Source organism: Gobio gobio (genome assembly GCF_949357685.1).
Source record: "Gobio gobio genome assembly, chromosome: 12".
Lineage (NCBI taxonomy): Eukaryota > Metazoa > Chordata > Actinopteri > Cypriniformes > Gobionidae > Gobio > Gobio gobio.
In genome coordinates this window covers 1,111,332-1,129,148 of record NC_137105.1, presented here as the reverse complement: position 1 = coordinate 1,129,148, position 17,817 = coordinate 1,111,332, and the positions used below count along the sequence as shown (strand labels likewise).

At 44.2% G+C, this 17,817-nt stretch overlaps 1 protein-coding gene across 5 annotated transcripts in view; it reads right to left on the bottom strand.

Moving 5' to 3' along the window:
• The window catches only part of armh4 (armadillo like helical domain containing 4), a 25,310-nt gene extending 12,498 nt beyond the window's left edge, over nucleotides 1–12,812 (bottom strand). For 4 of the 5 annotated variants that reach the window (XM_079830861.1, XM_079830862.1, XM_079830863.1 and 1 more), the window contains exons 1-2: nucleotides 12,630–12,812; nucleotides 8,086–8,439 (exon numbers count right to left, since the gene is read on the bottom strand). In XM_079830861.1, coding sequence (XP_079686987.1) covers nucleotides 8,086–8,439; nucleotides 12,630–12,660 — 385 coding nt within the window. In that variant the 5' untranslated portion in view covers nucleotides 12,661–12,812. The remainder of the gene's footprint in view (nucleotides 1–8,085; nucleotides 8,440–12,629) is intronic. The other variant, XM_079830865.1, reaches the window with a different exon arrangement.
• Between the last annotated feature and the right edge of the window lie 5,005 nt (nucleotides 12,813–17,817).

Genomic DNA, 17,817 nt, shown 5'->3' with positions numbered 1-17,817 from the left:
AATGGCAGAACAAAAAAAAACACGAAAAGATACCTTTCAAAAAGACGAAATAAATATCCTCATTTAATTCAGATGTGTAATTATAATTTTTTAGTTTGTTACCTGCCCTCATAAAAAAAAAAAAAAATCCACAAAAATATTAAGCAGCAGAACTGTTTTTTTTATCAACATTGATAATAATGAGAATATTAAAATAAAAATAATAATAAAAAAGTGTACAATAAAGTACAATCAAAACCTTATAGTATTATCACAATGCACTTGAATAAAGTTAAAGGTGTAATCTGCCGGTTGTCCTGTAGGTGACCTCATAACTCTGTCTTCTTACGATACACTTAGAGCTTTACGATTACTCCAGAGCACTCGTAGATCTACGATCATTTTCAAGTGCTACTTAAGTTACGATGCTTTTGGGAAACAGACCTTAATATTAAGATCACTCGTACGATCGTTTTTACGATCAACTTAGGCTTACGATGCTTTTGGGAAACGCAGCCCTGTATTCCGCTGTTTTCACTGTCCTCAAAACGGCTTGAGGATTTCCCTGTTCTATGAAGTCCCTCCTTCAGAAAAACGTAACGAGTTCTGATTGGGCCAGCGGTTCCTGTGTTGTGATTGGACAGCAGCTTAGCGCACGTTGCCCAGAAAGGTCCCGCCTCTTACCATAACGGGGAGATGCATGCGAAAATAACAGCGTCTCGACGACATGGCGACAAACACACTCTACGAACGCAACACTTCCTCTTCTCCACGAGGGAGAGCAACGAGACCACGCCCCCTTTTTTGCGTATTCTTGTGGGCGGAGTTTAGTCAACAAACTGTTCTAGTGACGTCATTAAAGCAGGAAGTACCAGGATGTAGAACAAACCGGCCGTTCGCTGTAGGCTTTGAAAGGGAACTTCTGTTAAATAAAATATCTCGCTTGGCATTGAACTTTGAGCTTTATAATTTTACAGGTATTATTTATGCTCTAACAGCAACATTACACACTAACTAAAGTTTGAAAAATGGGATCACGAAGAACAATACATTATTTTCTGAAGAATTTATGTTAGAATTTCTCATTTTAATATTCATATTTATATGTTTTTAATTTAGCACATTTTCAAAGTTCAGCACCGTTTAATTATGTTTTTTTTTATCCAGTATCCATTTTAAAAACTATCAGCCGATTAATCGGTTATCGGCAAGTGCGGTCCAACCTAGTTTTCGGTATCGGAAAAATCCACTATCGGTCGACCTCTAACACACACACACACACACACACACACACACACACACACACACACACACACACACACACACACACACACACACACACACACACACACACACACACACACACACACACACACACACACACACACACACACACACACACACACACACACACACACACACACACACACACACACACACACACACACACACACACACACTCACTCACAGTTATGTGTGAGAGTGAGTGTGTGTGTGTGTGTGTGTGTGTGTGTGTGTGTGTGTGAGACACTCAGACTCTCTGGATCTTGTTGTAATCCTGAAGGAGTGTGTGTGTGTGTGTGTGGCACAGAAATACTCGTCACACTCGTGCATGGCCGTAGCCAGCTATGAGGTCACCGAGGTCCGGACCTCAGTAATTTTTTTCATATTAAAAAATACAATTTCAAGCTATCTAAATGACTAATAAGCCGTGTGAACCGCCTCCTATAGCTTATATGACCCGTCTGCAATTCATGCCGCTGCGAGAAGAGAGAACGGGACTCAAAAGCTTTTTATAAGTGAGGCCGCGGGTGCCGCCTCCGTGTTGCCAGATCCAGTTATTATAAGCCGTTTTGGACTCGTTTTTCCCACTTAACGTGACACTTTAGGAAGTTAATAAAGTGGTAAGTTGCATGGTTTTTAAACTTATTTCGGATTTGTTTGTTTGTTTGTTTTTTATTGTCTTTCCTAGTAATATCTGGCAACACTGCGCCACCGGCATTAATAAAAAAAAATATCATAGACAAACTGTAATTGCTGACAGGAAGATGCCGCATTCCGTAAGACAAACGCAATGATCATTATTATTATCTGTAAGAAAGGCATCAACACAATCAAAACCAGTAGCATAATACAGATCTGTATAACAAGTAGGTTACAGAATTTCCTTGTCCTCTCACAGTCAATATTGTGCTCGTAGCGCGCACTCTTCAATTGCACGCGCAAACGCGGTGGATCTCACTTGATTATAAATAAAGCGCAAAATAAACTACGAGCATGCAACAATGCATGTTAATTAGTAAGTCATGAAATTACCAAAAGTGCCAGTATATTAAACTTAGTATGTTAGCTGCGATTGATTTACATGCAGGTTTATGATGTTGTTCATTCATCCTCAGGATCAGTAGCCTATTCATATGTTTCAACAGTTCATCTTAATATTGTGTACTATTTACCATGGTAACTGTTGTTTCCGTAACCCCAAAATGCCATTTTATTTTTTACTTTGGTCTCTCATACCAACTTACAACTAACATTATTGTATTAACAAAATCTGGTTTAGGACTGCTACCTTATACTGTTTATTCATCATCAGTGGCATATTCATCGTTTTTTTGTGTATCTTACAGGTTTCTTCAATTGCTAACAAGTAGTTCAATACTGAAACCACATTTTCAAAACTCTTCATACAATCTGCATTTCCAAGATTAATTTTGGCCAAACAGTTCATCTAACCCCCAAAACTCACTCAGACCAACAAAACACTTCATACACGTCTCAAAATAAGCTCGTTCCACCAATCACTGGCAACAAATTCCCCTTCAGAAAACATGCATGTCACTCATAACACACTGTCCTAAAAAAACACTAACAACAGGGAGCTAGATTTCTATATTTCAAAATCATTTCTGCAGAAATGCTTGAAATTTGCCATCATTCTGATTTGAATGTGCTTTTATCAGTTTTGAAAGCAGTGTGTTAGCATATGAAAAATATCCTGCAAATATATCGTTTTTTGCAGTTTGTTGCCTCTGGCTTGTGTTGCTCAGTTGGGGACACTAAATTTTCATCTAAATATCCAAATAAATCTAATTATTAAACTAAATTAACCATATAAACGAAATTATTGATCTAATGCCCACATTGTCCCTGTATGTTAATTGAACTGAGCTGATGACATCAGTGTTTTCTCCAGAACGCCTGTACGGCCGAATTAAATTATGCTGCATTATTTTCCTGTTTAACACTGTAAAGCTGCTTTGAAACAATCTGCATTGTAAAAGCGTTATATAAATAAAGTTGACTTGACTTGACGTTGTGGAGGATGAATGACAAAAGTGTCTGTGGATTTTGAAAAATGTGGTGATTGAATGCATTTTGTCTGAAAGCAATGAAAAATGATTCGCAGTTTGGTCCTGAATGTGTGAAAAGTTTTGAAAATGTGGTTTCAGTATTGAACAATGCTTGTTAGCAATTGAAGAAAACTGTAAAGGGATAGCCCACCCGAAGATGCTCAATTATTATAGCACAATTCTTAACGCCCCACCCCGGACCTCGCTCATTTACAGACTCTGGTTACGGCCTTGCACTCGTGTGTGAGACTGGAGGCGTTTCTCAATGTCAAGGATCCTCTGAAGCCAGATTCTGAGCATGCTACGTCATCGACGTCCGCTGAAGGGCTGGTCCAATGTCGAGGATCCTCGGAATTTCAACCAAGGTCTGAGTCCTTCGTTCGAAAAATATGCCATAAACAGGAAAGGATGCATACGAGTAGACTTCTCAAATCACCCACAATCCTATGCGGCAGCTTTGCTATCTTGTTCAAAAAATACAAAATATCGGAGCGTTATATATATAATGTAATATAATTATAATAAAATTAAAGTTATAATATAATATAATATAATGTCGGAGCGTTAACGGGGCAATATGCTTTAAGTGTAAGTGTTTACGTTACCAAACATCTGTTATAACCAGAGGTGGACAGTAACTAAGCACATTTACTTGAGTACTGTACTTAAGTACACTTTGTAGTATCTATACTTTACTGAAGTATTATTTTTAGGGAAACTTTTACTTCACTACATTTGAAAGACAAATATCGTACTTTTTACTCCACTACATTTCTATCAAGGTCCTCAAAGTCAAAAGTCGTTTCTGTAGCTGCTTTGCAAGTCAGTGGATGAAAATTTTTTTTTTTTTTTTTTTTTTGCAGACAGCCTTTAAGTAATCACTTTTGTAGGATCATAATTTCCCAAAATTTTTTGAACACTGATCAGTTTACAGCAAAATGGAGGAAGACGGTTCCTCGGCACAGTGTGTGCACACATGGCCATACTAGAGAGTAAGTTTCAGTTTTCTGAAAAGATTAAAGATTAGTTTCGTTGGCATACACTTGATGAATATCTCATAAAATGTTAAAAAACGTAAATGTCTGTGAGAAAGAGAAGCATAGACATATGGATGATGAACGAGCTCAGTTCAGTCTGTTTTTGTGGCTCTCAGAAGCAGAGCACGAGCACTGATTACAGCTTTCTTTAGCGTTTTTTTCACACTTAAACAGACCAATACACACAAAATGTCAACATTTTCATTTTGGAAAGTATTCACGTAAACAAAGTTGATTATGTCATAAGTGAACGTAAACAGTTGGGGGAATATCGGATGTGTATCAGTGAGTAGGATTTGTGCATTCTGCCTTAAAGTGACAGCAGCTTTGTAACTTTATACAAGTATTTAAATTAGTTCAAGATAGTCGTATGCTAACATGTCGGATGGAGCATCACTGACTGGCTTAAACCACCGCGCATTTATACAACAATGCAACGATAATAAAATAATGCATTGATATAAAAAAGGAAATTTACTTTTGATACTTAAGTACTTTTATAAACAAGTACTTCTGTACTTTTACTTGAGTAAAAATAGTTTTTTACAATTTTCACTTGTAACGGAGTAATATTTGACCAGTAGTACTTTTACTTTTACTTGAGTAATGGAGTTGTGTACTTTGTCCACCGTAGTAAATATAAGTAAAGTTTAATGTTTAAATGCCAGTACAAATTACAACCGTATTGATATTATACAAATGACGTTATTGACGGCTAACGGACCTTTTCACTGACGTAATGAGGCTGACGCGCACTTGCTAGCCTGTTCTCCAAATGCTAAAGAGGAGCCTCGCCTCTGGAGGAAGAGGAAGGACCAGTCCTAGAGGAAGAGGAAGGACCAGTCCTAGAGGAAGAGGAAGAACCAGTCCTAGAGGAAGAGGAAGAACCAGTCCTAGAGGAAGAGGAAGAACCAGTCCTAGAGGAAGAGGAAGGACCAGTCCTAGAGGAAGAGGAAGGACCAGTCCTAGAGGAAGAGGAAGAACCAGTCCTAGAGGAAGAGGAAGGACCAGCAGTCCTAGAGGAAGAGGAAGACCAGTCCTAGAGGAAGAGGAAGACCAGTCCCAGAGGAAGAGGAAGGACCAGTCCCAGAGGAAGAGGAAGGACCAGTCTTAGAGGAAGAGGAAGGACCAGTCCTAGAGGAAGAGGAAGGACCAGTCCTAGAGGAAGAGGAAGGACCAGTCCTAGAGGAAGAGGAAGAACCAGTCCTAGAGGAAGAGGAAGAACCAGTCCTAGAGGAAGAGGAAGAACCAGTCCTAGAGGAAGAGGAAGGACCAGTCCTAGGGGAAGAGGAAGGACCAGTCCTAGAGGAAGAGGAAGAACCAGTCCTAGAGGAAGAGGAAGGACCAGCAGTCCTAGAGGAAGAGGAAGACCAGTCCTAGAGGAAGAGGAAGACCAGTCCCAGAGGAAGAGGAAGGACCAGTCCCAGAGGAAGAGGAAGGACCAGTCCCAGAGGAAGAGGAAGGACCAGTCCCAGAGGAAGAGGAAGGACCAGTCTTAGAGGAAGAGGAAGGACCAGTCCTAGAGGAAGAGGAAGGACCAGTCCTAGAGGAAGAGGAAGGACCAGTCCTAGAGGAAGAGGAAGGACCAGTCCTAGAGGAAGAGGAAGAACCAGTCCTAGAGGAAGAGGAAGAACCAGTCCTAGAGGAAGAGGAAGAACCAGTCCTAGAGGAAGAGGAAGGACCAGTCCTAGAGGAAGAGGAAGGACCAGTCCTAGAGGAAGAGGAAGAACCAGTCCTAGAGGAAGAGGAAGGACCAGCAGTCCTAGAGGAAGAGGAAGACCAGTCCTAGAGGAAGAGGAAGACCAGTCCCAGAGGAAGAGGAAGGACCAGTCCCAGAGGAAGAGGAAGGACCAGTCCCAGAGGAAGAGGAAGGACCAGTCCTAGAGGAAGAGGAAGGACCAGTCCTAGAGGAAGAGGAAGACCAGTCCTAGAGGAAGAGGAAGGACCAGTCCCAGAGGAAGAGGAAGGACCAGTCCCAGAGGAAGAGGAAGGACCAGTCCTAGAGGAAGAGGAAGAACCAGTCCTAGAGGAAGAGGAAGGACCAGTCCCAGAGGAAGAGGAAGGACCAGTCCTAGAGGAAGAGGAAGAACCAGTCCTGCAGAGGAAGAGGAAGGACCAGTCCTAGAGGAAGAGGAAGGACCAGTCCTGCAGAGGAAGAGGAAGGACCAGTCCTAGAGGAAGAGGAAGGACCAGTCCTAGAGGAAGAGGAAGGACCAGTCCTGCAGAGGAAGAGGAAGGACCAGTCCTAGAGGAAGAGGAAGGACCAGTCCTAGAGGAAGAGGAAGGACCAGTCCTGCAGAGGAAGAGGAAGGACCAGTCCTAGAGGAAGAGGAAGGACCAGTCCTAGAGGAAGAGGAAGAACCAGTCCTGCAGAGGAAGAGGAAGGACCAGTCCTGCAGAGGAAGAGGAAGGACCAGTCCTAGAGGAAGAGGAAGGACCAGTCCTAGAGGAAGAGGAAGACCAGTCCTAGAGGAAGAGGAAGGACCAGTCCCAGAGGAAGAGGAAGGACCAGTCCCAGAGGAAGAGGAAGGACCAGTCCTAGAGGAAGAGGAAGAACCAGTCCTAGAGGAAGAGGAAGGACCAGTCCTAGAGGAAGAGGAAGGACCAGTCCCAGAGGAAGAGGAAGGACCAGTCCCAGAGGAAGAGGAAGGACCAGTCTTAGAGGAAGAGGAAGGACCAGTCCTAGAGGAAGAGGAAGGACCAGTCCTAGAGGAAGAGGAAGGACCAGTCCTAGAGGAAGAGGAAGGACCAGTCCTAGAGGAAGAGGAAGGACCAGTCCCAGAGGAAGAGGAAGGACCAGTCCTAGAGGAAGAGGAAGGACCAGTCCTAGAGGAAGAGGAAGGACCAGTCCCAGAGGAAGAGGAAGGACCAGTCCTAGAGGAAGAGGAAGGACCAGTCCTAGAGGAAGAGGAAGGACCAGTCCTAGAGGAAGAGGAAGGACCAGTCCCAGAGGAAGAGGAAGGACCAGTCCTAGAGGAAGAGGAAGGACCAGTCCTAGAGGAAGAGGAAGGACCAGTCCCAGAGGAAGAGGAAGGACCAGTCCTAGAGGAAGAGGAAGGACCAGTCCTAGAGGAAGAGGAAGGACCAGTCCTAGAGGAAGAGGAAGGACCAGTCCTAGAGGAAGAGGAAGGACCAGTCCTAGAGGAAGAGGAAGGACCAGTCCCAGAGGAAGAGGAAGGACCAGTCCTAGAGGAAGAGGAAGGACCAGTCCTAGAGGAAGAGGAAGGACCAGTCCTAGAGGAAGAGGAAGGACCAGTCCCAGAGGAAGAGGAAGGACCAGTCCTAGAGGAAGAGGAAGGACCAGTCCTAGAGGAAGAGGAAGGACCAGTCCCAGAGGAAGAGGAAGGACCAGTCCCAGAGGAAGAGGAAGGACCAGTCCTAGAGGAAGAGGAAGGACCAGTCCCAGAGGAAGAGGAAGGACCAGTCCTAGAGGAAGAGGAAGGACCAGTCCTAGAGGAAGAGGAAGGACCAGTCCTAGAGGAAGAGGAAGGACCAGTCCTAGAGGAAGAGGAAGGACCAGTCCTAGAGGAAGAGGAAGGACCAGTCCTAGAGGAAGAGGAAGGACCAGTCCTAGAGGAAGAGGAAGGACCAGTCCTAGAGGAAGGATCCTGGACATTGAGAAACACCTTCAGTCCATGATCATCATGAGGATCAGCTCTGACACTGACAGCTTTAGCTCCGCCCCTTTAACGTTAAATAGCGTGTCGATCACTGACCTGTCCGCAGATGAGCCGCTTCGGTCCAGGTGTCAGCCAGTCTCAGGCCGGACGGCTCTCCGCCGGTCAGCGAGTCTGAGGGACTGATGGCTCCGTCCAGCTGGAGAGGTAGCGCAGATGTTAGCGCAGATGTTAGCGGAGATGTTAGCGCGGATGTTAGCGCAGATGTTGAGTTGGAGAGTGAGTGAGTCCTGCTGACCGCAGCGGGTGTGGCGTCCTCTTCCGGTCCTCCTGACTCCAGTGTGGCGGCGCGGCTGCAGAGACACACCGCGGCCAGCAGGAGGCTCAGCGGAGCCAACATGGCGGATCGGGAGTCTGGAGCTACACGGGATCCCAGACGCCACTGCACACTTCCTGGAGAAACGGGAGCATCACGGATCAGGATTATAGATCACTTTAATATCTGAACATGTTTGAGTCAAGAATTCCACTTTTCACAGCAGCCGCGCGATTAATCACACTAACAACATGCTAAAACATGCTAGCAAAATGCTACATCATGGTAGCAGAATGCTAAATCATGCTAGCAGAATGCTAATTCGTGTTAACAACATGCTCGAAACATGCTAAAACATGCTAATTCATGCAATGTGTTAAAACATGCTAATCCATGCTAGCAGAATGCTAATTCATGCAATGTGTTAAAACATGCTAATCCATGCTAGCAGAATGCTAATTCATACAATGTGCTAAAACATGCTAATCCATGCTAGCAGAATGCTAATTCATGCAATGTGCTATAACATGCTAATTAATGCAATGTGTTAAAACATGCTAATCCATGCTAGCAGAATGCTAATTCGTGTTAACAACATGCTCGAAACATGCTAAAACATGCTAATTCATGCAATGTGTTAAAACATGCTAATCCATGCTAGCAGAATGCTAATTCATGCAATGTGTTAAAACATGCTAATCCATGCTAGCAGAATGCTAATTCATGCAATGTGTTAAAACATGCTAATCCATGCTATCAGAATGGTAATTCATGCAATGTGCTAAAACATGCTAATCCATGCTAGCAGAATGCTAATTCATGCAATGTGCTAAAACATGCTAATTAATGCAATGTGCTAAAACATGCTAATCCATGCTAGCAGAAGTGTTGCTAGGGTGTTGCTAAGGTGTTCTAGAGCACTGATAATGTATTCTGGGTGATTGCTAGGGTGTTGCTAAGGTGTTATGAGTGGTTGCTAGGGCGTTGATAAGGTGTTCTAGAGCACTGATAATGTATTCTGGGTGGTTGCTAGGGTGTTGCTAAGGTGTTATGAGTGGTTGCTAGGGCGTTGATAAGGTGTTCTAGAGTACTGATAATGTATTCTGGGTGATTGCTAGGGTGTTGCTAAGGTGTTATGAGTGGTTGCTAGGGCGTTGATAAGGTGTTCTAGAGCACTGATAATGTATTCTGGGTGATTGCTAGGGTGTTGCTAAGGTGTTATGAGTGGTTGCTAGGGCGTTGATAAGGTGTTCTAGAGCACTGATAATGTATTCTGGGTGGTTGCTAGGGTGTTGCTAAGGTGTTATGAGTGGTTGCTAGGGCGTTGATAAGGTGTTCTAGAGCACTGATAATGTATTCTGGGTGATTGCTAGGGTGTTGCTAAGGTGTTATGAGTGGTTGCTAGGGCGTTGATAAGGTGTTCTAGAGTACTGATAATGTATTCTGGGTGATTGCTAGGGTGTTGCTAAGGTGTTATGAGTGGTTGCTAGGGCGTTGATAAGGTGTTCTAGAGCACTGATAATGTATTCTGGGTGGTTGCTAGGGTGTTGCTAAGGTGTTATGAGTGGTTGCTAGGGCGTTGATAAGGTGTTCTAGAGCACTGATAATGTATTCTGGGTGATTGCTAGGGTGTTGCTAAGGTGTTATGAGTGGTTGCTAGGGTGTTGCTAAGGTGTTCTAGAGCACTGATAAAGTATTCTGGGTGGTTGCTAGGGTGTTGCAAAGGTGTTATGAGTGGCTGTAGGGCATTGATAAGGTGATCTAGAGCACTGATAATGTATTCTGGGTGGTTGCTAGGGTGTTGCTAAGGTGTTATGAGTGGCTGCTAGGGCGTTAACAAGGTGTTCTAGAGCACTGATAATGTATTCTGGGTGGTTGCTAGGGCGTTGATAAGGTGTTCTCTAGAGCACTGATAATGTATTCTGGGTGATTGCTAGGGTGTTGCTAAGGTATTATGAGTGGCTGCTAGGGCGTTGATAAGGTGTTCTAGAGTACTGATAATGTATTCTGGGTGGTTGCTAGGGTGTTGCTAAGGTATTATGAGTGGCTGCTAGGGCGTTGATAAGGTGTTCTAGAGCACTGATAATGTATTCTGGGTGGTTGCTAGGGCGTTGATAAGGTGTTCTCTAGAGCACTGATAATGTATTCTGGGTGATTGCTAGGGTGTTGCTAAGGTATTATGAGTGGCTGCTAGGGCGTTGATAAGGTGTTCTAGAGTACTGATAATGTATTATGGGTGGTTGCTAGGGTGTTGCTAACGTGTTATGAGTGGCTGTAGGGCGTTGATAAGGTGTTCTAGAGCACTGATAATGTATTCTGGGTGGTTGCTAGGGTGTTGCTAAGGTGTTATGAGTGGCTGTAGGGCATTGACAAGCTGTTCTAGAGCACTGATAATGTATTCTGGGTGGTTGCTAGGGTGTTGCTAAGGTGTTATGAGTGGCTGCTAGGGCGTTGACAAGGTGTTCTAGAGCACTGATAATGTATTCTGGGTGGTTGCTAGGGTGTTGCTATGGTGTTATGAGTGGCTGCTAGGGCGTTGACAAGGTGTTCTAGAGCACTGATAATGTATTCTGGGTGGTTGCTAGGGTGTTGCTAAGGTGTTATGAGTGGCTGCTAGGGCGTTGATAAGGTGTTCTAGAGCACTGATAATGTATTCTGGGTGGTTGCTAGGGTGTTGCTAAGGTGTTATGAGTGGCTGTAGGGCATTGACAAGCTGTTCTAGAGCACTGATAATGTATTCTGGGTGGTTGCTAGGGTGTTGCTAAGGTGTTATGAGTGGCTGCTAGGGCGTTGACAAGGTGTTCTAGAGCACTGATAATGTATTCTGGGTGGTTGCTAGGGTGTTGCTAAGGTGTTATGAGTGGCTGCTAGGGCGTTGACAAGGTGTTCTAGAGCACTGATAATGTATTCTGGGTGGTTGCTAGGGTGTTGCTAAGGTGTTATGAGTGGCTGCTAGGGCGTTGATAAGGTGTTCTAGAGCACTGATAATGTATTCTGGGTGGTTGCTAGGGTGTTTTGCTAAGGTGTTATGAGTGGCTGCTAGGGCGTTGATAAGGTGTTCTAGAGCACTGATAATGTATTCTGGGTGGTTGCTAGGGTGTTGCTAAGGTGTTATGAGTGGCTGCTAGGGCGTTGATAAGGTGTTCTAGAGCACTGATAATGTATTCTGGGTGGTTGCTAGGGTGTTGCTAAGGTGTTATGAGTGGCTGCTAGGGCATTGATAAGGTGTTCTAGAGCACTGATAATGTATTCTGGGTGGTTGCTAGGGTGTTGCTAAGGTGTTATGAGTGGCTGCTAGGGCGTTGATAAGGTTTTCTAGAGCACTGATTATGTATTCTGGGTGATAGCTAGGTGCTAGGCCTTTAGCCTCCTTGTTAGAGCGTTCGACTCTCATGCAGGTGGACCCGAGTTCGAGTCCCGCTTGGAGCGGTCAGTTCGAATAGGAGGGGTTACACCAGCAACATGCTAATTAATGTCAACAACGTGTTAAATGATACTAGCAACATTTCTTTAACTTTCTCCCAGTAAAACGTTCAAACTTCAAGCCGTTTAAAGTTATTTTAAGCGTTCAGACCTGGCTGTGTCACAACATTAGCGTACTCGTCTCTCTGGTCACTTTACACACAGCAGGTTTGGTCCCCATTGACTTCCTCAGGTTTCTTCATACTGGGGGTCATTTTTGGTGAACTGTCCCTTTAAGAGATACTTATTGTGTAGCATTTCTTCTTCTTCTTCTTATTATTATTATTATTATCATCATCAATAATAATACAATAATCTGCCATGTCTATGGTGTTTTTATGAAGAATAAAGCATCTCACTGGGAAACAATCTGTATAGTATTAAAATAAACTATAATAAAGCCGAGATGAACACTATGATTCTGTATATTAGTTATAGCACACTTAAAGATGATTGGCTGTAATAAACATCATCTCTATAACGGGTGGATGTATATTCACGGGGTTATTGTTCTGAGCTGCCACCCATTTCATCTCTTTCTGCAGCAGTAACTTGACACACACATACACACACACACACACACACACACACACACACACACACACACACACTACTGCGATTCTCTGCCAGGGTCTAAAAATAGCCCGGAGACAATGCGCCCTACTGTATCCTCCATTAGGAGTCCATGCCGTGATTATTGATCATAAATCATAAGCGTGATGTGTATGACTCTCGTCAGACTCTATAATAATCCGCGCGTGATGTGTGTGTGCGCAGATTCTGATCCCCTCGCGCGAACAGCGACGGCTCCTCTGCACAACTTTAATATGAAGTGAACACACACGGTAATGACGCACATCCTCACCTGCGGTGTGTGAACGCGGAGTCGCTCTCATCTCATGCCCAGTGCACGCGCAGTGTCCAGTCACCCGCCGCCGCTCTTAAGACGCATTATAAGCGCTCGCTGCTACTCCACTGCCTGCGTCAGCGCGCGCCACTGAAGAACCCAGCGCTCGGTGTGAGTGTGTGTGTGTGTGTGTGTGTGTGTGAGAGAGAGTGAGTGATGGGTAGGTTTAGGGGTAGGGGCATAGTGTGTGTGTGTGTGTGTGTGTGTGTGTGTGTGTGTGTGTGTGTGTGTGTGTGTGTGTGTGTGTGTGTGTGTGTGTGTGCGTGTGTGTGTGTGTGTGTCAAGTCAACTTTATTTATATAGCGCTTTTAACTATAGGCTACAGATTGTCTCAGAGCAGCTTTACAGTGTTAAACAGGAAAATAATGCAGCATAATTTTATTCAGCTGTACAGCCATTCTGGAAAAAACGGTGATGTCATCAGCTCATTTAAATTATCATACAGTGACAGTGTGGGCTTTAGATCAATAATTTAGTTTTTATGGTTAATTTAGTTTAATAATTAGATTTATTTGGATATTTAGTTGAACATGTAGTGTCCCCAACTGAGCAACACAAGCCAGAGGAAACCCAAACCCCATCAGGAGCAGAATGGAGGAAAATAAACCTTGGAGAAACCAGGCTCAGTCGGGGGGGCAGTTCTCCTCTGGCCAATTAACAAACAGCATATAATTATTATTCTGACAACTTTACAGGTCAGAGGTCATAATAGATCAGAATATTCGAAAGATCGGAGTCATCACGCCGGAGACGGGTTTATTGAGGATGCCGTGACGATGAGGCAGTTTCAGGAGGAGGATAATCACGGTCTCTCAGACACTTCAGGGTCATGTGTTGGTCATGTGTTGGTCATGAGTTGGTCATGAGTTGGTCATGTGTTGGTCATGTGTTGGTCATGTGTTGGTCATGAGTTGGTCATGTGTTGGTCATGTGTTGGTCATGTGTTGGTCATGTGTTGGTCATGTGTTGGTCATGTGTTGGTCATGAGTTGGTCATGAGTCATGAGTTGGTCATGTGTTGGTCATGTGTTGGTCATGTGTTGGTCATGTGTTGTTCATGTGTTGGTCATGTGTTGGTCATGTGTTAGTCATGTGTTGGTCATGTGTTGGTCATGTGTTGGTCATGTGTTGGTCATGTGTTGGTCATGAGTTGGTCATGAGTCATGAGTTGGTCATGTGTTGGTCATGTGTTGGTCATGTGTTGGTCATGAGTTGGTCATGAGTCATGAGTTGGTCATGTGTTGGTCATGTGTTGGTCATGTGTTGGTCATGTGTTGTTCATGTGTTGGTCATGTGTTGGTCATGTGTTAGTCATGTGTTGGTCATGTGTTGGTCATGTGTTGGTCATGTGTTGGTCATGAGTTGGTCATGAGTCATGAGTTGGTCATGTGTTGGTCATGTGTTGGTCATGTGTTGGTCATGTGTTGTTCATGTGTTGGTCATGTGTTGGTCATGTGTTAGTCATGTGTTGGTCATGTGTTGGTCATGTGTTGGTCATGAGTTGGTCATGTGTTGGTCATGAGTTGGTCATGTGTTGGTCATGTGTTGGTCATGAGTTGGTCATGTGTTGGTCATGTGTTGGTCATGTGTTAGTCATGAGTTGGTCATGTGTTGGTCATGTGTTGGTCATGAGTTGGTCATGTGTTGGTCATGAGTTGGTCATGTGTTGGTCATGTGTTGGTCATGAGTTGGTCATGTGTTGGTCATGTGTTGGTCATGTGTTGGTCATGAGTTGGTCATGTGTTGGTCATGTGTTGGTCATGTGTTAGTCATGAGTTGGTCATGTGTTGGTCATGTGTTGGTCATGTGTTGGTCTTGTGTTGGTCATGAGTCATGAGTTGGTCATGTGTTGGTCATGTGTTGGTCATGTGTTGTTCATGTGTTAGTCATATGTTGGTCATGTGTTGGTCATGAGTTGGTCATGTGTTGGTCATGAGTTGGTCGTGTGTTGGTCATGTGTTGGTCATGAGTTGGTCATGTGTTGGTCATGTGTTGGTCATGTGTTGGTCATGAGTTGGTCATGTGTTGGTCATGTGTTGGTCATGTGTTGTTCATGTGTTGGTCATGTGTTGGTCATGTGTTAGTCATGTGTTGGTCATGTGTTGGTCATGAGTTGGTCATGAGTTGGTCATGTGTTGGTCATGAGTTGGTCATGAGTTGGTCATGTGTTGGTCATGTGTTGGTCATGTGTTGGTCATGTGTTGGTCATGTGTTAGTCATGAGTTGGTCATGTGTTGGTCATGTGTTGGTCATGTGTTGGTCTTGTGTTGGTCATGAGTCATGAGTTGGTCATGTGTTGGTCATGTGTTGGTCATGTGTTGTTCATGTGTTGTTCATGTGTTAGTCATATGTTGGTCATGTGTTGGTCATGAGTTGGTCATGTGTTGGTCATGTGTTGGTCATGTGTTGGTCATGAGTTGGTCATGTGTTGGTCATGTGTTGGTCAAGTGTTGGTCATGTGTTGGTCATGTGTTGTTCATGTGTTGGTCATGTGTTGGTCATGTGTTAGTCATGTGTTGGTCATGTGTTGGTCATGAGTTGGTCATGAGTTGGTCATGTGTTGGTCATGAGTTGGTCATGAGTTGGTCATGTGTTGGTCATGTGTTGGTCATGTGTTGGTCATGTGTTGGTCATGTGTTGGTCATGAGTTGGTCATGTGTTGGTCATGTGTTGGTCATGTGTTGGTCATGTGTTAGTCATGAGTTGGTCATTTGTTGGTCATGTGTTGGTCATGTGTTGGTCTTGTGTTGGTCATGAGTTGCTCATGTGTTGGTCTTGTGTTGGTCATGTGTTGGGTCATATGTTGGGCATGTGTTGGTCATGAGTTGGTCATGTGTTGGTCTTGTGTTGGTCATGAGTTGGTCATGTGTTGGTCATGTGTTGGTCATGAGTTAGTCATGTGTTGGTCATGTGTTGGTCATGTCTTGGTCATGTGTTAGTCATGAGTTGGTCATGTGTTGGTCATGTGTTGGTCATGTGTTGGTCTTGTGTTGGTCATGTGTTGGTCATGAGTTGGTCATGTGTTAGTCATGAGTTGCTCATGTGTTGGTCTTGTGTTGGTCATGAGTTGGTCATGTGTTGGTCATGTGTTGGTCATGTGTTGGTCATGTGTTGGTCATGTGTTGGTCATGTGTTGGTCATGTGTCGGTCATGTGTTGGTCATGTGTCGGTCTTGTGTTGGTCTTGTGTTGGTCATGAGTTGGTCATGTGTTGGTCATGTGTTGGTCATGAGTTGGTCATGTGTTGGTCATGTGTCGGTCATGTGTTGGTCATGTGTTGGTCATGTGTTGGTCATGTGTTGGTCATGTGTTGGTCATGTGTTGGTCATGAGTTGGTCATGTGTTGGTCATGTGTCGGTCATGTGTTGGTCATGTGTTGGTCATGTGTTGGTCATGTGTTGGTCATGTGTTGGTCATGTGTCGGTCATGTGTTGGTCATGTGTCGGTCTTGTGTTGGTCTTGTGTTGGTCATGAGTTGGTCATGTGTTGGTCATGTGTTGGTCATGAGTTGGTCATGTGTTGGTCATGTGTCGGTCATGTGTTGGTCATGTGTTGGTCATGTGTTGGTCATGTGTTGGTCATGTGTTGGTCATGTGTCGGTCATGTGTTGGTCATGTGTTGGTCTTGTGTTGGTCTTGTGTTGGTCATGAGTTGGTCATGTGTTGGTCATGTGTTGGTCATGTGTTGGTCATGAGTTGGTCATGTGTTGGTCATGTGTCGGTCATGTGTTGGTCATGTGTTGGTCATGTGTTGGTCTTCTCTGAGCGCAGGTCCACCATCTGATCTGGATCCGGCTGACTGCAGTAAACCTCAGGATAAACAGAGAGACTATCATTAGCGTAGATGCCATTCTTCTGATGATGTCACGAGTACATCAGGTGTTATGGGAAGTGTTCCCGGTTCCGGCTGACCTAGTTAATGCAGCCTAACAATCATTTCATTGAGAAAGTGTTTTATGTGTATGCCACAGTAAAGAGATGTGTTTTTAGTCTAGATTTAAACTGACAGAGTGTGTGTGCTTCCCGAACAATGTTAGGAAGAGTTCCAGAGTTTAGGAGCTAAATAGGAAAAGGATCGAGCGCCTGCAGTTGATTTGGATATTCTCGGTATGATCAACTGGCCAGAGTTTAGAGAGCGCAGTAGACCTGATGGAGGATAATGTGTTAAGAGCTCGCTCAAGTATTGGAGATAAACCATTTAGTGCTTTGAGTAATAAGCAAGATTTTAAAATGTATGTGATGTTTAATAGGCAGCCAGTGCAGTGTTGACAGAACCGGCTAATATGGTCACACTTCCTGGTTCTAGTAAGAACTGGAGCTGCTGCGTTTTGGACCAGCTGGAGTTTATTTATTAAGCGAGCAGGGCAACCACCCAGTAGAGCATTACAATAATCTAACCTTGAGGTCATGAACGCATGAACTAACTGTTCAGCATTTTGCATTGAGAGCATGTGCCGTAATTTAGAGATATTTTTAAGATGGTAGAAAGCAGTTTTACAGATAGAAACGTGGCTTTCAAACGAAAGATTGGTATCAAAGAGCACACCCAGGTTCCTCACTGACCAGAGGACTGGACAGAGCATCAAGTGTTAGACAGTATTCTAGGTTACTAGGTTACACACACACACACACACACACACACACACACACACACACACACACACACACACACACACACACACACACACACACACACACACACACACACACACACACACACACACACACACACACACACACACACACACACACACACACACACACACACACACACACACACACACAATGTGTGTGTGTGAGAGTGATGGGTAGGTTTAGGGGCAGGGGAAGTGCCTTTGTTTATATTACATTGTGGGGACATTTGCTGGTCCCCATGAGGAAAACATCTTATAAATCAGACTAAATTATGTTTTTTGAAAAATGCAGATTGTCTCCTGTGATGGGTAGGTTTAGGGGCAGTGTGTGTGTGTGTGTGTGTGTGTGTGAGAGAGAGAGAGAGAGAGAGAGAGAGACAGAGAGAGAGAGAGAGAGAGAGAGAGAGAGAGAGAGAGAGAGAGAGAGAGAGAGAGAGTGTGTGTGTGTGTGTGTGTGTGTGTGTGTGAGAGAGAGAGAGAGAGAGAGAGAGTGTGTGTGTGTGTGTGTGTGTGTG